General features: G+C 32.5%; 1 protein-coding gene across 3 annotated transcripts; it reads left to right on the top strand.

Annotated features, from left to right (window-relative positions):
- The first annotated feature begins 1,216 nt into the window (after positions 1–1,216).
- Positions 1,217–20,053, top strand: LOC123706987 (b(0,+)-type amino acid transporter 1). 3 transcript variants are annotated; one of them, XM_045656700.1, is made up of 13 exons: positions 1,217–1,342; positions 10,863–10,972; positions 12,211–12,307; positions 13,081–13,182; positions 14,384–14,490; positions 14,758–14,893; positions 15,821–15,946; positions 16,470–16,617; positions 16,869–17,096; positions 17,565–17,661; positions 18,408–18,557; positions 18,930–19,098; positions 19,253–20,053. In XM_045656700.1, the coding sequence occupies exons 1-13, from the start codon at positions 1,303–1,305 to the stop codon at positions 19,318–19,320; spliced, it is 1,578 nt and encodes a 525-aa protein (XP_045512656.1). In that variant the 5' UTR covers positions 1,217–1,302; the 3' UTR covers positions 19,321–20,053. The 3 variants fall into 3 exon arrangements, with proteins under 3 accessions (XP_045512656.1, XP_045512655.1, XP_045512657.1); XM_045656699.1 differs by lacking the exon at positions 1,217–1,342 and adding an exon at positions 8,635–9,029; XM_045656701.1 differs by lacking the exon at positions 1,217–1,342 and adding an exon at positions 10,638–10,722.

Here is a 20,053-nt window from a genome sequence, read left to right as displayed (position 1 = left end):
TTATACTTAGTATATACTACTTTTTATTCTATCCATGAACGAAGTATGTATGTATAAATAGCTGTTAAGTTATTATTTGGTTTCTATCAGATAGCAAAGAGTTTACCTCATATATAAGTAAATAGTTTTGTATGACTACTTGATGAAAAAATAGACTTAAATTGTATCTTATAAAACTAATCTTGTTTACTTAATACCATTCGATGACAAAGTTACGTCGTCATAGCGTAGGTATTAAAGCGTATAGGTGTAATAAAGTTGTATATAAATTAGCTAAATTGTTTTAAAACACGTTAGCCGGTAATGGTAGATTTATTTATCCTAACGGGCTTTCTAGGGAATGTCTAAAGTCTAAGTACATCTACGTGCCGTTTATATTTTTGTCGGGAACCCCCTTAAGTACAACTGCTCACTCAGTAAGATTTACTGACTAGTGACTACCATCATTATATAAACGGCCATGTCTTGCATCGTCCTTCACGCAGACAATTACTACCTCATCATGATTTCCAGTATGGTTATAAGCTTTGTGGTATCCCAAAGTTACTAACTCGGTACTAATAGCATGCAATAAGTCTCTATCAAATATCAATACTATCACGGAGTTTGCTCAAGTACACAAATAAGGAATGGATGCTTTCAGAGATTAAATTTGAATTTTATGTAAAAGATACACTCGATTTTGTTAAAACTATTTTGTCTTACAACTTATATATCAAAATTAAAAACCCGACTGCACTTAGTAAATAATTTGGGAAAACAAAGCATATTATGGCCCTTATGTATTCAGCAGCAATATAGTAATAGGTAAGTACATATTTACGATATAAGAATTCAGGCTGCCATGTCATTTTATCTATTGATCTTGAAATTTTAATTAAATTTGCTGTACGGCGGCTTTTTTCGTTCTGTTTATGTGCTTATGCAGTATAGTTTCTTTAACCCTTCATATAAACATGTATTGTGTTTGAAATATTACCCTGTTTAGTACTAGAACTCAAGAAGTAAAACAGTCTCTGCGGCCACACATACCGAATGTATAATTTACTATTTATAACAAAGTTTTGCTTGCATATTTTATAACTATGTGTACGTCACCTCGTATTTCATCGCGGCCATTCATTAGTACGTAAGCAGACTGATTCAGAAGAATAAGGACTTTTCAGCCGCGCATGCGGAGTGCGGGGTTTGGGGCAAGGGAAGTTCGACTGTTTCAGGCAGCCACCGGCCAGTCAGCTCGTTCAGTCTCGCTTGTGACATGAAAGGGCGCGGTCCTCCTTACGCATCACGGTGCTCCGAGCAATGCATCACCATGAACAGCCGCCTACGATTGCATGTAATGGTAAGTTATATGTTAAACGGTATTATAAGATATATAAATTAAGACTTCACTGTGTCACATGATATAAAGCTCGTTTTGTTTAGATTACACTGGCTGTCGGATTCTGATGCAATTTATTCCCATTGCTTACACAATACACACATAACTCATTTTATACATATTCCCTACATTACAAATATCGGGTTTTGTATAAAAATATATTTAAAGTCAATTTAATAAAGATATACTTGAAGGTTTTGATAATTGGATATTATTCAGAAATTCATAAAATATATATTTACTGAGCTTATCAATGTAATATTATAATATGTACAATCAATTTGAATGTTTGGATTTGAAAAATAAAGAAGATTTACTTTCGTGTTTTGAAGTACAGTCTACGAAAAAGGACAGCGTAACCTTGCTCACGTAAGGGCATGCTACGTTCGAATTCGTAGAGATGTATATAAACACAACCTAAACATGATGAAATTATTGCAATTATTAAATCACAAGCAATCAAAATTATAAATCACAATAAATTTCATGAATATCTACTTTCTTTATATTGCATTGCTCCAATTTTGTGAATAACTTTGACTTACGCCTTGCACTCCTTCATTTGTGTAGTTACGTGTATTATTACCATCATGTTACATTAGAACTTTAAGGAATGTATAAAGATCGGGCTACGTTACTAAAGTAAAACTTGTGTATACTTAAACTATCTCTCTCAACTAAACTAACAACTCAAATATCATGAATTTACATTATTGTTTATTTGAAGTATTTAAAATAATATTTTATAGTTTGAAATATTCAAAATAAATAACGTTTAGAGCATTAATCTCTTTCGTGTGCAAGTAATGTTTTGATTTAAAACAAAATACGAGAAGTAGCCTATAGCTTAGCGTTTGTTAGTTATGGCATTTAAAGTCAATTAAGATCTACAATGATTTAAATTCTTCTTAGATCTTTAAATTAATCGCGTGCAGTCCATAAAAGCGGTCTGTTATTAATGATTTTATTGTTTCAATAAATGGCATTAGATAACTTAATAACTTAACTTAACGTACTTGAATTTAAAAAAAATGTGTCAAAGAGGAATTTATCAAAAAAATATTATTAGGTACAATAAAAGTATTTTTTTACGTAGGTAATATCTATAAAGTAAGTACCTACACCAGCCATAAGTTCTGTTATAGATAAAAATATTTTTTTTATAAATGAAGTAATTTAATATTATTAAAGTTTATACATACATATTATATTAAAGTCTCAGCAAAAAAATATTCTATTTGAAATGGCCACCCCATAGCCTTTATACGGGCCAGTAATCCAAGAAATTTCCCCACTGCTTGCTCCAAAGATTTTTTATGATTTACAATGTCACACGTTTTAAGAGACGCCCCACCACACCATCACTGACCGAGGATAGTGACCACGTTCTACCTTTCCGACTACTTGAGCAACCGTTCTTCAATCGTGAACTTTTTTTATTGGTAAAGAGGATATTTCAGTGCTTTTCACCTCAGTATCGGGACAGAAGGCGTTTTGATCGATTCACTCTCGCTATTTTAAAGACTGATTTAGGGCATTTCCTGTATATCGGTGATAAGATCGGTAGCTTCAAGTCTTGTTTTATAATACGCGACAGAGTCCTAGCGGGAATCTTTATTTCTCGCAATGAGATTTTTGGTTCCTAATGGCGTTCTTACGAATTTTGGCTTTAACAGCATTTACAACCTTTCTAGTTCTAACAGTAACGACTAATAATGTAATAAAGAAAACACTTTAGTTTAACTAATTATCGATCGATGTGTGTATGAACTATTTTGATATTCTTTCCGACAGTAACTATGTTGAAAAGTTAAGTTAGTCATATATATAATTCAACCTTATTAATATCATGAAATTTTTAATTAATTTTCTATATTTAGTATATAAAATTTTATTTGAGTAAAAAAAGTAATTGTATAGGTAGCTCAATTTTATGTTGAATAACAATCTTCTATAGACCGAATTAATCATATACTTACTTATGAAATAATTCCTTAGTGGCATCATGTATATTATCACTTGGGAATTATTGTTAAACGAGTTTATATCCGCAATGTCGCCTGAATGGAATATACATTCATGCGTGAAAATAGTTTTTGCTATTCTGTTCTTATTTTGTCCATTTATAATTTATGCTAAAATTTATTTTGTACAGACTTCAGATGTTTATAGTGCTTTGTTGGCGCTATATTGATTCCCATTTGATACTATCTTAAACGCACTGTATCTACTGATATTTATTTGCCCATGAGTGACATGGGCATAATTTACTAATTAATTTTCAAAACCGTCTCCTCGAATAGGCATTAGTATTAACTAAGTATTATTTTTTACCGGTTTTAGAAATATATTTTAAACGAATGTACAATTTATCTGATAAAACGCGCAAAACTGTCACTATTTGACAGTTAAGTCATTGTGATTCCGTGTGACCGATCCCATCGAACCGATATTGACAAATTGTCTAAAATCAGGTCTAAAGAATCCTTATAAGGCCCCTTGTGGTGTTTATAATAAATACTGTTCTTAACAAGAAACGAATTAAATTGACATCAGACGTTATAGTTGATAAGTTATTGCCCTCGTCAATCAGTCGCTTAAAATACTTGCATAGTACATTGTTATTAAATAAGGAACCTATGTTAAAATAAAACATTAATAGAGTTTAATATAACTTGAAATGTTATGTCCAATGTATCAAGTTTATTGAAAAAGTGATTCAGCTGTTACTTAAAACTAGAAATATTCTAGAACTTTTCATTGATTTAATGGTTTTTATCGACATTTATGTACATCGATTTCTGTTGGCCTTAAATGTAATATATTTTTCATAGAATGCTAGTTCTAATGTACTCATAAATATGTCATATAAAATTTCAACAGCAGGGTCTATAGTTAAATAAATTACCTTATATTATATTTATTAGCAACTGCATGCTAATATTTTTTTAAATAAGTATTTCTGTTTGTATAAATCAAATATATATTCCAATAATATTGAAATTATAACCTCTTATTATTTGTACATTGAATAACAAGACGATTACCGTTTCACTTCCTTAGTAAAATAAAGTTCTTCTTGATTGTTCCATCTAACTTTCTGGTAAAACATCTGGTAAACAAAAAAATCTATTACACCTTTCGACCTCCCGATTATAACTCGGTTTTTACTGTATTGCTTTAATTCATTTAATTTACTAAAGATTACGACCTGTAATTAATCATAGTAATCAATATCCCTTTTGCTGTCAAGCAATAAATGGATTATGAGAGCCATAATTATATGAGCTCTAGAGGGATCATGTAGCGTAGTGTGTCATTGTTGATGTCATGCGCATTACATTACCGTACATACTTCAGGTGCCAATCATAAGGTGAAGAATGACATTATATCTGGGTTATTCGAGCCTTTCAATATTGTCCAACACAGCTGCTTTGTAGTTTGCGAAGAATATCGGCCTAAATAATTGAAGACATAGACACCTAGATACAGCTAAAATTTGTCCACATATCTTTTAAATTTACATCTATCTATTTTATTTTTATTTAATCGGTTAGGCTGCGTTTTTATGATCGGAATAAAATTTACTACTCTTGGAAGTCGGGAGAAGTTTTAAAAACTTTGCCTTGAATTGTTTGTGATCGCAAATGTAGGACAAAGAAGCCCGATAACTTATCAATCACGTACGGTTTTTCATTTAAGTAAGTCATGAATAGACAACAGTCATCGGCACTTCATGGATTACTCGGATAATATTATCGGTTTTATCAAAATACGTTCGCGGCAATCGCCATTTTCAAAGTTATCTTTTCCAAAAGCACCGATCTTGTCACTCATTTTTCTATGCGTCGTCGTTAACAATAGCTAGAGTTAAAAATTGAAAAGAATTCCTTTTTATTTTCCACTTTGAAAAACTTATTTGTCATAGATAAAAAGCTGGGGCGGCCGCAGAGCAGACAGAAATTAAAAAACGGGACAAATGTAAGTGTCTTTCCTGCAACTTTGATTTTGTTCCCTTCGCAGTACAGACTCTTGGGCCGTGGGGTTCAAGTGCACAGGCGCTTATTAAAGATTTAAGTTGGCACCTGGTAGACAGAACCAGTGATCCCAGAACTGCTGCTTTCCTGGTTTAACGAATAATTAACGCAATACAGCGAGATGTGGCCAGCGTTAAAGGTACACTGCCACAGAGACCAAACGTTTTAAATCTGTTTCAATTTTCTTTTTTATCATTTCTATTTTTACTTTGTAGGTAAAAAAAATGTAAATACAAATTATACGTATGTTGCATTTGTGACAGATCTGTGTGACAGTTTAAATATATATACTTTATACAATAGCTTGGAGCTACTACGGACTACAAAACGTCAGAACATTACGTATTTATTGTTTAAGAGTTTTTTTTAAAATTTAAATTAACTTTAGTTCATTTTTGTGTTAATAAAAGATAGAAAAGTATAGCTGTTTAATTATAAATTTGTTTTAGTAAAAATTAGCTACCTATCATCAAAGATATTGCACGTTTTGACGCATGCGTCAAAGTTATTGATTGTAGCTTCTCCTTTGAGTGATTTTTTAAAGGCTAACTTAGCAGAGGAAACTATACTGTATGTTTACATCATAAATGAAATAGACCTTATGTACTAATTCGATGTAGGTATAAAGCTCTAATTGACGATGATACTGAATGACTTCTTTATTGTTGTAGGAAAAATTTGTTTCAATTACTCGTATATGAACCTATTGAAATATTAATGAGTTCACGCCATGGTTGTGTGTAGGTAACATATGATTTAGTACGCGCTACCTACGCTAGTTAAAAATAAAGAATGGCTAGATTTCATCTATGATTTGAGATCAAATAATTCACCAAGTCTTAAAATCTGCGTCATGCGTTTGACTTTTGTTTTGATTAAAACCATTTTTTTTATTATCTAATTTTTTGATACCATTACAATTATTAATACTCGTACATGTTAATTTTCTATAAAAAAATGATCATCTGAAATTTATGAAGATTTATATTTTAAAAATGTGTGCGTGTACTAGTGTACACGCGTAAGAAGTGAAACTTCTTTATGACCTTATTTTTCGAAAAATGATTCACTATATGCAACTTTACAGAAATTGTTTAAATGAAGTTAAATTAGATAAAGTTTCACAGAAGGCTTGTATTATCATAGACATGAATATAAATAATACAATTATTTAATTTTATATTATTATTACAAAGATTATTACAGAATTTCATTAATTGTAATATAATTATTACTATCGTTATTATATATTTTTGTTATTAATGGCTTCGAATCAACCGTAAAATAAACAAGATAAAGATGGCGCGTAACGGAAAATGTGACGCGTAACTGAATAATGTGACGCGTAACCGAAAATGTAAAGGTAATTAGAGTAATTAATTAATTATTAATTACTTTACCTTACAACGCCGATAAAGAAAGTTAATATACGTTTCTACATATGTTTTATTGATCACAGTAACCTGGTGGTTAGTCCACCATGCTTACAAACCCGAAGCAGTTTGTCTTCGAAATACATGCTAGCACTAAGCCACGTAGACAATAAATGTTACCTAATATAGAATATAATTCTCAATTATCCTGGTAATAATTATTTAACGGATTTATTATTTGTTTAAATTAAATGAAACTTCTTTTCCGTCTTCACTCCTGTTAAAATGACTGCAAAAGTTCTCTGAAGGTCAATCCAAGGTCAGGTTTCAGGCGTCTCCATGTCTGTAAAAGTTTGAAAACAACATTCCTGGGTAGGCGACCTGATGAGTTTTTATTGTCATGAATATTCGTAATGTTTGTGAGGCAGTATGTATGTGATATTGTTGGATAATATTTATGTTAGTAATCATCATGATTTAGGCTTCCAAGCTCTAGTGTTCAATTACATAAGTGTTTGTATGAGTCAAACATTTTTCGGAAAATAAAATCATATCTTTTTACTTTTAAATCAGGTATGTTTTACCTTAAGGAACAGTCTAAGTTTTACCGGAATGCTGTCAATCGTCATTGATACGTGGGCACATCATTTCCGTTGCTTAAATAAAGGAAAAGTGTTCTTTTTTCAAAATAGAATTATATTCAAATCCTAGAACATAAAAACAATTAGATGATACCTCGACGATTTTCGTTATAAGAAGAGTTTATATACCTGATGTCAGTCTCAGTTTCTCGACATGTAATTGCTTAAAATAATGGTAGATATAATTCATTGATATGTAAATGAAATGGAATACACAATTATATAAAAAAAAATATGGAGAAGGTCGTCGTCATCCATAGTCTTCATATCGTCATACAACATATCTTTCTGTCTTGATTCTATAAATAAAAGTCACGAGAAACGTTTAATTACGTCTTTCGAACGTATTCAATAACAGCGATGTGGGATTTTATGGATTGTTTAATTTTATATGCTTTATATTCTAATTATACCTATTTTCGTGGAAGAATATAAAAGTACAAATTGAAGTCACATCGCTAATTTACAAATAGAACCCGGCATTTTTTAAAATGGAAATTTATTGCCGAAGATTTATTTCATCCACAAACGACATTTAGCCACAAAGAATATTACAATTTAACAGTAAATTAACAATTCTACTAAAATTTATTTCCTCTTAAATTCATAAATTTAAATTGCAATCGAAAGAGCAATAATAGAGACAGACAGGCTGATTACGAGATTGTTTAAAAGCTTTATATTAGTGATGGTTGTTTGATATCGTGTAAACAAGGGAATATTTCAGTATAACGTAACCAAGCAATTAAAGAGTAAGACATTGATATCTGTGTCCACTCGTAAATCGTAGTGCGTGCCAAACAATGAATGCTATCGGGCATACTCAATATCGAAGAAGTACTTATACTAACTTATGACTATTTCACGACGTAATTTAATTTCTTATTTTTGTGATTATATCCGAGACCGACTTTTTTAAAAGACAACAGTTTTAGAATTTATTAATTTTCCGTAATATTAGTATAATCATTGTGTTATGGTAATTTAACTACAATTAAATTATTTTAGCAGCTTACGTCATCTGCTTCAAATCCAACAAAATGGACCAAACAATTACTGTAAACTTAAAAGAACACGTGGAGAGCGCATAATGTTATCTGTAAGGACTTTTAAGCAGGTGTCAAATCGCGTGGCCATTGATCGGTGGGCGGGCGGCGAGAAATCCGTCCGCCCACGTGTCTGCTGACACCGAGAATAGCCAGTCCGCCCTGAGCCAGCGACACGTTCACATTTATGCGTAGTTTTTTACGTAAACTAAAGTGCCTTGATAAAGCAATATTTTAAACTTATAAGTGCTGTGTTTTACATATTCAATTACAATAATTATTTGAAAGTGTGATTTTTTGTGTTTGATAGTGTGACATTGCTAGGTCGCGTGTACTGAAATTAATTGGATCAGTTTGGCTGAAGTTTAATCAGTTTAGTCGGCACTGGCGCCGGCGCCCGCGCAGCAGCCGCACCGAGGTCGTGTATGCGATGCGATGCGCGACAAAATTGCCGATCTCCTTAGCAAATCTGTACGCGCGCCAGCGCATACGGCCAATACGGAAAAATTGCAGAATGGCAGTGATTCTCCTATTTTCTTCTCAGATGAAGGTCAATACTAAGATTATATATTTAGAATGTTAATTTTTAAAAAGGTAAAAAAAATAGCTGATGTACAGGGAAAAAAAATGATATCTTCGGTTTCTTGCTCTAGGTTTTAGTATAATGTTTGGCTGTCTCTTACCCTGCAACTTTTTTATAAGATCCAAACTTCACAATCATAGTAATAGTAGCGAATGTAACGCTCATATACAATGTGTTTGGTTGGTCGAACTCTCAAAAAAATCTTCTGTGGTTTACCTAGTTTTGTATATTCTGATGTACATTGTAATTTATTATCTAAACGAACAGTTATGTGTATCTGACTTATTTCTGGACCCTGCTGAATGTCGGCGCGTGACGGACGGCGTCAGTCAAAGAATTTCGCATAAATCTTGTAATTTATTAGTTGTTATATTCACCTACCGAAGCTTTACAACACTGTACAAAGTGAAAAAGCTTCGATAAATAATAGATATTTAAGCTTTATAAGCATAATTTGTGTGTAAAACTGAAAATATATAATCGCGATTGTAATAACAACTTGTTTTAATCATGGGACCCCTTAATAATTATAAATAAAGAACTATTTTAATCTGAGACAGCCGTCGAGGAAAATACTAATAAGAAAAATATATGTGTATATACATTGTCAATGATCAACTTTGTAAATGATTTATTCAAATATTGGTTCGTAATTCCCATTGCCTACGTGATGTTGAACATTATGTTTTGATTACGTAGCGTTTGTGTTTCGAAATGTGTAGGCTAGGATCAAATGTAGACACGTCAACGAAATTCGAGATCGTTACACAAGTGTAATTTCTACTTGTAGCAAATTATAATTATTAGTATATTGTCGTCCTCTTATGTAACGTCATAAATAATATATTTTCTACTTATGTCCAGTGATGTATTGGTATAAACGAGTAGGCTACACTAACTACAATGACGCTTAGTGAAATATTACATTAAAAACGAAATCCTCATTTATCTAATCCTCGCAGCATCTTTTAATCTTTGATTGACTGAAGTTTGCTTTGTTTTAACCAGCAATTAACTTTTGACGTAGTTTTAAAATATAGTTTGTATGTAGTTTTATAAGATATGGTTAGGCTATACATAAATGTACCTACGCAGTAGCTTCGTGGAAAAAGAAGTAGGTAATGAAAAGTAAACTTAGCGACATGAATTAATACCTCATTAGCTACGTAAAAAACAAAATATTCTACATATTATTTTCACAATTGTAAACTATGTATCACATAATCCAAAATTCTTGGCAAGAATCTGTGTAATTGTTTTTGATCGAAGACCATTAAGAGACGATTTATGGCTTCTTCAAACTTAATTCTGTAATGGCGTTTGTTTTAATCGCAAATTAGCACTTAATAATCTATGGTATTTGATAAATTACAGAGTAAAATAGCCAAGTCAGTCCAAAAGCACTTACAAGGAAAATCATATGATTTAAATAATTTGACAGTTAAACAAAAATTTACGATTATTCGTCATCGCAGATTTTAACAAATGTACAAAGAACTCATACAAATCTATTGACTACGATATATTTTTAGTCCACATCATATATTTTCGCATTTTCCTTCAGTCAGTAACTGCTATTAGACGTGACCGTAGGCTGGTATTACTGCTTAATATATCTGAAGCAGTAAAACTTGAATGGGTGTACTAGTAGAGTATGGAGGTAGATACGTTTTTATTTTTACTAGGTAAACTGTAGACATAGAATTTTTAAATTTCGAAGGGTAAAACTAATATTGGAAATATTTAGTCTTGCCAATATTAAATTGTACCAAAGCTATACCAAGTGCAATATGTTTTCAGGGAGCGCACGCGAAGGCGGATTGGTATGGCGCGGGTGTTCCGCCGGCTGCGACGCCGAAGACGGCACGACGGGAACTCTCACCGACGGAAACGCCAACCCAGGAGACAAGGTAAAATGAGCCCATATACGAGTATAACAAGTTAAAAGTATTTTGGAAGTTTTTTTAAATCTGGTCACACAATACGTCGAGAAATATATAGAGATAATATAATAGGTATAAATGTATCTAATGTGTATACAGAATATAAAGTACTATTCTGTAGTAGGGAAATCGTAACGTACCTTAATTTTGTTAAAGTTAAATATAATTCCATAACACTTAATATCATATATCATATAATAATATAATAATAAAATCCAAGTCTTAAATTGCTCTTAAAATCGTTAATGTTTATTAGTAAAAAATAACAATTACATAAGTATTAACAATTTTCTTAACCTACACAGTAATAATAAAAAGTAAATTAAAACATATTTTAAAAAGTGGGGTCCCTGTGGCAGTGTTCCTTTAACGCAGCATTTACTTGCAGTATTGCGATATTCGCGAGGAAAGCACCAGTTCTGGTCACCGGTACTATATAATTAATAGTATTGGTTTGCTCTTAATATTTTTGTGCTAAAATTAACTTACTAAAATCCATATGAATTAGTTTATATTGGCATACAATGTAGGCAAATGAGTCCTATAAATTACGAGCCTTGACCAAGTTCTACAAATACGTGTGTGTGCTTCGATTAAAATTTTCCCACGCTTTAGGTGTTAAAGTTTTGCAGCTGAAAAGTACGACTTACGTTATTTATTTTACCTGCCTGGCTCAAGTTAAACGTTCCATGTGGTGTATACACTGTATTTAATTTGGACAGTCGGTTTTTTTTCAGGGACAAAGCAGTAGGATTATCTTATTTGAGTAGTGATGAGGACTTTATGTTCTCATGATATGAGATTAAACGAATTTTATCTTAAGAATGCTGATAAGAATGCTATTTCCGCGAAATGAAAAGTCGTTGAAAGTAAATAATATTTATTACGAAAGGAAAATAATATAATTTGTATTGTTAGTTTAGGAGTCCATAAGCATTAAGAAAAACACTTTTTGAACGGATTGAAGCAATGTATTATTAAAAACTTACAATTATTTACATAATTTTAATTTTTTTCCGACGTTTCGCGTGCTTTTCAGCGTGCGTGGCCACGGTGACCATTCAATTCGTTCAAAAAGTGTTTTTCTTAATGTGTAAAAGCTATGTTAATAAAAGAAAATACAGTCATAAGCACCATTTTGGCAACTGTTACAATTATATCCAAAGTAGGTACGTAAAATTACTTAATTGAATTTTGTTTACCAGTTGGAGGGGTCGGACGCAGCTCCGGACGACCCTGTTCACCTCAAGAGACGGGTGGGACTCTTCAGTGGGGTGGCTCTAATCGTCGGAACTATGATTGGTAAGTACAGCAAGATGAATCGATATTTAAGATAACTAAATATATTAGACCTAAAATATAAGTCTTGTTTGTTCAATAAATTACAAATATACTTGCGCCTTATAACAAACAAACCAACAGGTAGAAATGATAGATTTACCTATCGAAAAAGTTAAACAAAATATCTATCATATATATATTTTCATGATTAATTATAATATACGGAAATTAATTTCACATTTAAACTGATATATTTAAAATATATTATTAATGCAAATATTCCACTTATAGTTTAATTTGAAATAAGATTATAGTTTTTTTACATTTCACTATTAGTAATTAAATATTTAATGAAGCTTGAGAAGTTCCACAAACCATAGTTTTTTTTATAGTGCTATGTCAAATGTCTATTGAAGCTTCTTTCGTTATTGATAATGATGGTTTTCGTAAACAAGGCGTCTTAAATATTTATAGTTAAGAGTAATGAATGTATGTAGAAATTGTATTAAGAAGGTATTATATTTTTTTAAATGTATTTTTCGCTATAAAGAATCATTTAGAATTCCTTTTAGAATTCATTTAGTATTAAGAATACATCACTGAAGTGATTGAATATTTTAAACGCTGTGCTAAACGCTCAACCAAAACTACGACGTTTTAAAGAAATATTTGACACAAACTTATTTTACAAATAACTGTTGGTAAATCTACGTTTATGAAATGTAAGAATTTACGAGTTGTAGTCATTATGGCTAGTATTTATAGTTACATAAACTAACTTTGGTTTTTTTCAGGATCTGGTATATTCGTCTCGCCCTCTGGGCTTCTGGAGCGCACTGGCTCAGTGGGCATAAGCTTCATAATATGGATGTCTTGTGGCCTACTCTCATTGCTTGGTAATTACAATGAAAATAATCTCCAAATTATACGTGGTTAAGTTAATTAAACACTTGATTTATTCACTAATCATGATTTGAAAATCGACAAAAATCAAAGAAAGCAAGAGTTAGTTACTAGATATTGTTACGAAGACGGGTCGACTGCTTGTTTCTAGATTTTTCCACTAGTTAGAGAACTTTTCAGCAGGCTGTAATATGATTTCTGACCGTTTCAGGAGAGGGTCAATCACATATTAGAAAATTGTAATTTTCATAATGTTACCCTAGTTTTCAGGAAGCTGAAACCTTTTTTTCAGTCGGTTTCAGAACATGTGTAGTCGAGTGGTGCAGTTTTCAGGAGACCCGTTTTCAGGCGTTTTCAGGCCTAGTTATACCCCTTTGATGAAGGAATATTCTAGACCGAACTTTCTAGGTGTGAGACAAGGACGAAATGATACGAGAGAGAGAGAGAGAGAAGATCAGAACTTTCTCGAAACTAGACGAGCACTCTAGAACGCCGTACGACAAGGACGGAGCAACGTGCGAAAGAGACAAAGAGTGCGAACGTTCTAGAATTGTGCAATCGCTACTCAGTAGCAAGCCCGCCTAGAAAGTTCTCGAATATTGTTTAGAATTATTCCCAGGGATATATAAGCGAGCCGAAACGCGACTAGTGACTTAGTTTTGAATGCGATTACAAGAGCGAAACACCGAAGCGATAAAAGTGAATATAAGTGATAAAGTACTGTGTGAAGTGTGCATAAGTGAAGTAATAAGTGATTGTTTTTGTGTGCTATAAGTGCATTTCTGCTATTAATTTGTGCCCATAAATTCCTCATTTGATTTACCAATAAATAAACCCTTGAAGAAATCCACGGCATTTTCTATCCGATCCCCTAGCTCGTAACAATATTATAACCCCCTAATTCATACAAACAACATCAGCCTAATTACACTATTATAAATTACGTACTCATTTTTCTATTTACATCACACCATGAACTTAATTTGATAGAAAGATAATAATAATATAGAAAGATAATAATAATAGTTGATTTAATTTGTATTAAACTGACGTTGAGACTAAGGCGTCCTTTTTTAAAGCAAACATTTACTATTAAGAATACATCTTTTGCTTCTTTTGTAGAAATTAAATATCTGTCTTATTTATCCAATTTTTCAGTTATTTCTAATTTTTCATACGTTGGTGTTTGTTCAGGAGCGCTCGCATATGCTGAATTGGGGACAATGAACACGTCATCCGGTGCTGAGTATGCATATTTTATGGACGCATTTGGAGGGCCACCCGCATTTTTGTTTTCATGGGTATGAATAATTAATAATGTTTTAGCATATAGTGTTTCGAAGGTGCATAGATATCAATAAAGTATAAATGTGTTGAACTGTATATAACTAGTTCTAGTAATGATACTAATAAAACATATAAATGTTTCTTTCGGTTACATAATGTTTGCGTTGCGATAAAAATGCTGTTTTAGTTAAAACAATGTACCTAATCGGACTAATTTTGTTTATGGTCTTCTAACGGGTTTATCAATAGATTAATATACGGATAATTTTTTGTTATTTTAGGTATCCACACTGGTTCTGAAGCCCTCGCAAATGGCGATTATTTGCCTTAGTTTTGCGAAATATGCGGTAGAGCCGTTCGTCTCAGAATGCGAACCCCCGGACACACTAGTAAAACTTGTGGCTGTCATTGCTATTGGTATGATATTTGAACTAATACGATGCAAAAATATTAGGGAATACAATCCCGACTCGAGATCGTGAATTCGAGATCCCGCGGGATTAGAAATATCAATCCCGAAACCCGATCCCGGATCTCGAAATTTTCACAAAATAATTCACACTGACTGAATACGATGAAAACTGTAGGTTTGTGATAGTGAGGTTAATTACAATAAAATACTATTTGAAAGAAAACAAAAGCCTTTATCCTTTAATATTAATACTAACTAAACAACTAACAATTTTAGTTACATGAACATAATCAAAACAAAAGTAGGTATAGCTCAAGGAGATTAAAAAGTGATTGAAATTCGGGTAATTTTGACAAACAAAAGAGTATCTTCTAAAGTGTATCAAGAGTGCTATCTGCTAACCGGCATCTAATGTCCATTGCAATGTACCCTATGTAATGTGCAATGTCGCGTGATGCGTCCCGAGCGGATGTGTGCAGAATCGGTGACCATTGCAGCCCAATCCCGTCAATCTCGAATGGGATCTCGTCATATTATGCTTCGGGATTGATCTCGACGGGACACGGAATCTCGATCTCGCGAGATCGGGATTGCATTCCCAAAAAAATATATTCTGAGGCAATTCATCTAAACATTTGGAAAAGCGATAACAACATACGTTAAACATCTTACTGCATTGTCTATGTAGCGTTCGCCGAATAATTTTGTTAAATTTGTGGTACTTTCATACTTTTTTTTGTCCGTCATAATTTTTTTCAACCTTAGGGAAATTACTGCATTGCAAAAAAATTGAGTACAAATATTTTAAATGCCTAGTCATTATTATAGGTATAGTTGCCGTGGGTATATTATACGGTATCAAAATAGGAGTATAATGTTCAACGTTATCTTAGTTAACAAGCATTTATACTAATTTTTTATTAACTTTACAGTGATGATATTGGCTGTAAACTGCTATAGCGTGAACTTAGCGACAAATGTGCAAAACATCTTTACAGCAGCGAAGTTAGTGGCCATAGCCATTATCGTTTGTGGAGGAGCTTACAAACTCATACAAGGTAATAAAAGCCTTTGAATGGGTGTGTGTAATCATCTTCCATCGTATGAGTAATATCCCTGAAATTAGTATTCTGTTAATTTCGAACGAATATACCTATCTATTGATGACGCGTGTAGCTCCAGCTTAATTTACGTGTCAGGAAAACAGTCGGACAAAATTAATTCTTAATTGTGTGCCATGCGGTAAATAAAATTCACAATAATTTATATTTTATACGAAAGTTTTCGTCAATACAAATTATGTTTCACCAAAACCTCCGCTCCATACTTGCTACAACAACTTTAAGAATAAAATCTTTATTAAGTAATTTGCATTGTAAGGGAATTTAATTTGATAAATATAAGAAGTATTTTTGGCGAGTTTGCTTAAAGTTGTCTAAGATAAATCGCCTTTATCAAATAAACAACATCTTAAACCCTAATAATCTTAATTAACGTAAAATCACCGACTCCATCATTAACATAATCATTATGGGGGAATACTTGATGTAGACTGACAGCAGTTGTGTCCGTATGGTGCAGGTAATACGCGACATTTACAGGAGCCCAACTTCGCCAGTAGTACGGCGACTCTGGGCAACATTGCCACCGCATTCTACACCGGCCTTTGGGCCTATGACGGTTGGAACAATCTCAACTATGTTACTGAAGAAATTAAAAACCCATCCAAGTAAGACATATTTTATATCTAAACATATAATGCCGTAAATAAACTAGAAATGTCTAGAAGATATCTCTAGTATCGCTACAAGCTTTCGCCCAAAGCTCTGCTACAAATTTGATAAAATATTCAACATATTATGTATAAAAAAAATAGTAGTAGGTAGATAATTTTCTATAACAACAAAGTGAGGGTTCGAATACGCATTCGGCACCATTAATTATTGTCTTCGGAATACTTACAGCTTAAATTAATTCTAGAAACCTACCGTTGAGCATCATAATCGGTATCCCATTGGTTACATTATGCTACGCACTTGTAAATGTATCATACTTGGCCGTGATGTCGGTCAGTGAAATGACGGATAGTGAGGCCGTAGCAGTTACTTTCGGCAATCGACTGCTGGGCCCTATGGCTTGGCTCATGCCTTTGGCCGTTACAATATCCACTTTTGGCTCGGCAAACGGCACTTTGTTTGTGGCAGGAAGGTAAGACATTGTATTTAATTTGCCAAGCTTAACATGCCAAGTTTAAATTAAAAAAATTAATGGACTAATTGAAAGATAAATAGCACGTGTAGAGAAAAGATTTGTGTTTTGTTTATAAATATAAGGATTGAGCAGCGTCATAGTTTAAACAAATTATCTTCTGTGTGAACTTAAATCGAAGTTCTAATCTCGAGTTATAAAATCTTTCCGCTACAATTTTTTACACATTTTTATATGGATTGGCATTGTCTATTTGCAGTTCAACACACACATAAAATATACTATATACTATCAGACATTAGGCACGCCAAACGTCATCTCAGAATAATGACTAATAAACCTAATATTTTTTGACAACTACATAATTTAATTTTAGTCAATTCATCCGTTAAGATCGTATTGTTTAAAGTAATAACTTATATGTAAAATTAGCATAATGAATGCTATTATTAGTAATTCGTTCTGCAGGTTGTGTTTCGCAGCATCCCGTGAAGGTCATCTATTAGATATACTATCGTATGTGCATGTGCGTCGCTTTACACCCGCGCCTGGACTGATTTTTCATGTAAGTATTTACAGTTCTCGACGCCTTATTCATGCAAGCATTAGCACAATTTGACAGACCAAAGAGTACTTTAGTTAATACAGTGTAATAACACTAATTTAGTTTTTATGAATAAGGGGTTAACAATGATGAGTAAAACGATACCCTGGTAGCCTTAACATAAACTTTAGTTACGAAAGTTTTGTGTATAGTATACAAACTAAAGTAATTAACTAGATGATTTTTGTTAGCAGCGCGTAATTAACAGCATATATACACATGAAGTATTATACTTTGTTAAGTTCCAAATAACGTTATAGAGTGCTGCTTCCGATTTTTATGCAGTAATATTATTAGTTATTTATATTTCTTCAGTATGTATCTATGAGCTGTGTTGGCCTAGTGGCTTCAATGTTCTCATTAGAATAGAAATGGTCTGTGAGGAAACCGGCATACTGATCACCTAATTGCCTATTAGGAAAAATAAACAATCACAAACAGATACAATCTGAAGCACGGTTGCTTCAGATTGTATCTGTTTCGTAAAAAAAGCGCCATTGTTTTTTTATTTGATTAATTATTCCATTACATCTGTCGTTCGTACTTATAGCTCAGTTTACTTAAACATTTTCCCGTATTAATATGAAAATTTATCATGACTGCCGTCGTGACTACACGAATCAAATAGGTTAACTTCGAATTGCTTATTGTAATTAAAAGAAATTATAACTAACGTCGTAGTTGCTCATAACTTCTCTTTTTTATAGTCTTTGATTGCGGTCGCAATGGTGCTATATGGTACCATAGACTCTCTGATTGACTTCTTCTCATTCACTGCGTGGATATTCTACGGAGGTGCTATGTTGGCACTTATCGTTATGAGGAAGACAAAACCACATGCGCCCAGGCCTTACAAGGTACGATATACAAAAAGCTTTTTATTACTTTTCACTCGGATTTAAATATCAGCGACGCTATCCACTAAGCAGGCCAAGTGCGGGTTGGTGGATAACATTCGTCGTCATTTTTAATTTAACACGTAACATTTTTAATTTAATATAACAAACAAAGGAAATGAAAATTGTATAATAATAAATAGATAAACGTTGTGATTGGTTTGGTTGTTATAGATTATATTATTATATTTCGTACATTGTCGCTCGTACGAATAAAAAAAAAGTAAATAAAAGCAAAAAATGTCACTGTTATAAATTTAGTTTTTTGTGGCCTGTGAAAACTCCGTGAGTATTGGATTTTGCATAAGGTATTTAATATATTTTTATCAACAGGTGCCAATTATTATCCCATACATCGTACTAATAGTATCAACATACCTCGTGGTAGCCCCAATCATAGACAAACCGCAATGGGAGTATCTGTATGCGACAGGATTTATCTTTGGCGGTCTACTTGTTTATATCCCCTTTGTGAAATGGGGGTACTCTCTGCCATTTATGGGTAAGTAAAACTTCAGAAATTAAAACCCATTTATTATTTGGTTTATTGCGGTTTTAAACATCCTGTGCCTAGGCTGAACACGTCAAGCTGTTAATCCCTCGCCTGTTACTATTGCGAGACAAGAGTTTAATCAATTAAAATATGTTCCTTTCAGACAAGATAACGGTGTTTCTGCAGATGGTATTGGAAGTAGTGCCGACATCGACAACTTTCGAATACTAGGCAGTCTAAGCCAGACGTTAAAAAGGCGTTATATTTACAAGATTTTATTTTTGCAAAATCCCACTACACAAGTGGATAATAAAGAGCTCAAAATATCCACCAAATATAAAACAAAGGTTCATTTTTAATATTTTTGACTGATAAGTATTTGTTCCTTTATAGTATTTTCGAAAATTTACGTATTAAAATATTTTATAATATTGTTGATTTTATAAAAATATTGCTCTCATGTTGTTTTAGTTGTTCAAATTTAACTATTGTAAACTTGTTAAGCTTCAAAAGTAAGATTTTATCTATAAGCATTGATCAATTCATTAGTTTGCACGAATCATTCCTGAGAGGTCATACAAAAACAGGGTTTAAAATTAAAGCATCGAAGATCTATATTCTTGTAATATGTGTAAAAATGTATTATTAACTTTTCTCTGCGAAAGTTCGAAGGGACTCTGATATTACTATCAGGTCCTCGAATTTATTGGATAAATATCGCATTTATAAAACGGCCCGTATAGTATTTTTTTATGAGAGAGGATGAAGTCCTTCTCCAAATTGCATCAATTAAAAAAATTCAAGTGAATTACGATTTGAAAAGTTTTAGAAAATTATTTAAACTTGTGACGTATTCAGTTACCACAGATGGTCTTAATTGAGAACTTGGAATTTAGTAGAGAAAATGTTAATGCAGGGGTGTAAACCAGATCAGTGGTCGCATCTATTTATGTATTTTAAAGCC

Source organism: Pieris brassicae, chromosome 3 (genome assembly GCF_905147105.1).
Source record: "Pieris brassicae chromosome 3, ilPieBrab1.1, whole genome shotgun sequence".
Taxonomy (NCBI): Eukaryota; Metazoa; Arthropoda; class Insecta; order Lepidoptera; family Pieridae; genus Pieris; species Pieris brassicae.
The sequence above is the reverse complement of the archived record's forward strand: the minus strand, read 5'-3'. Positions and strand labels throughout refer to the sequence as shown.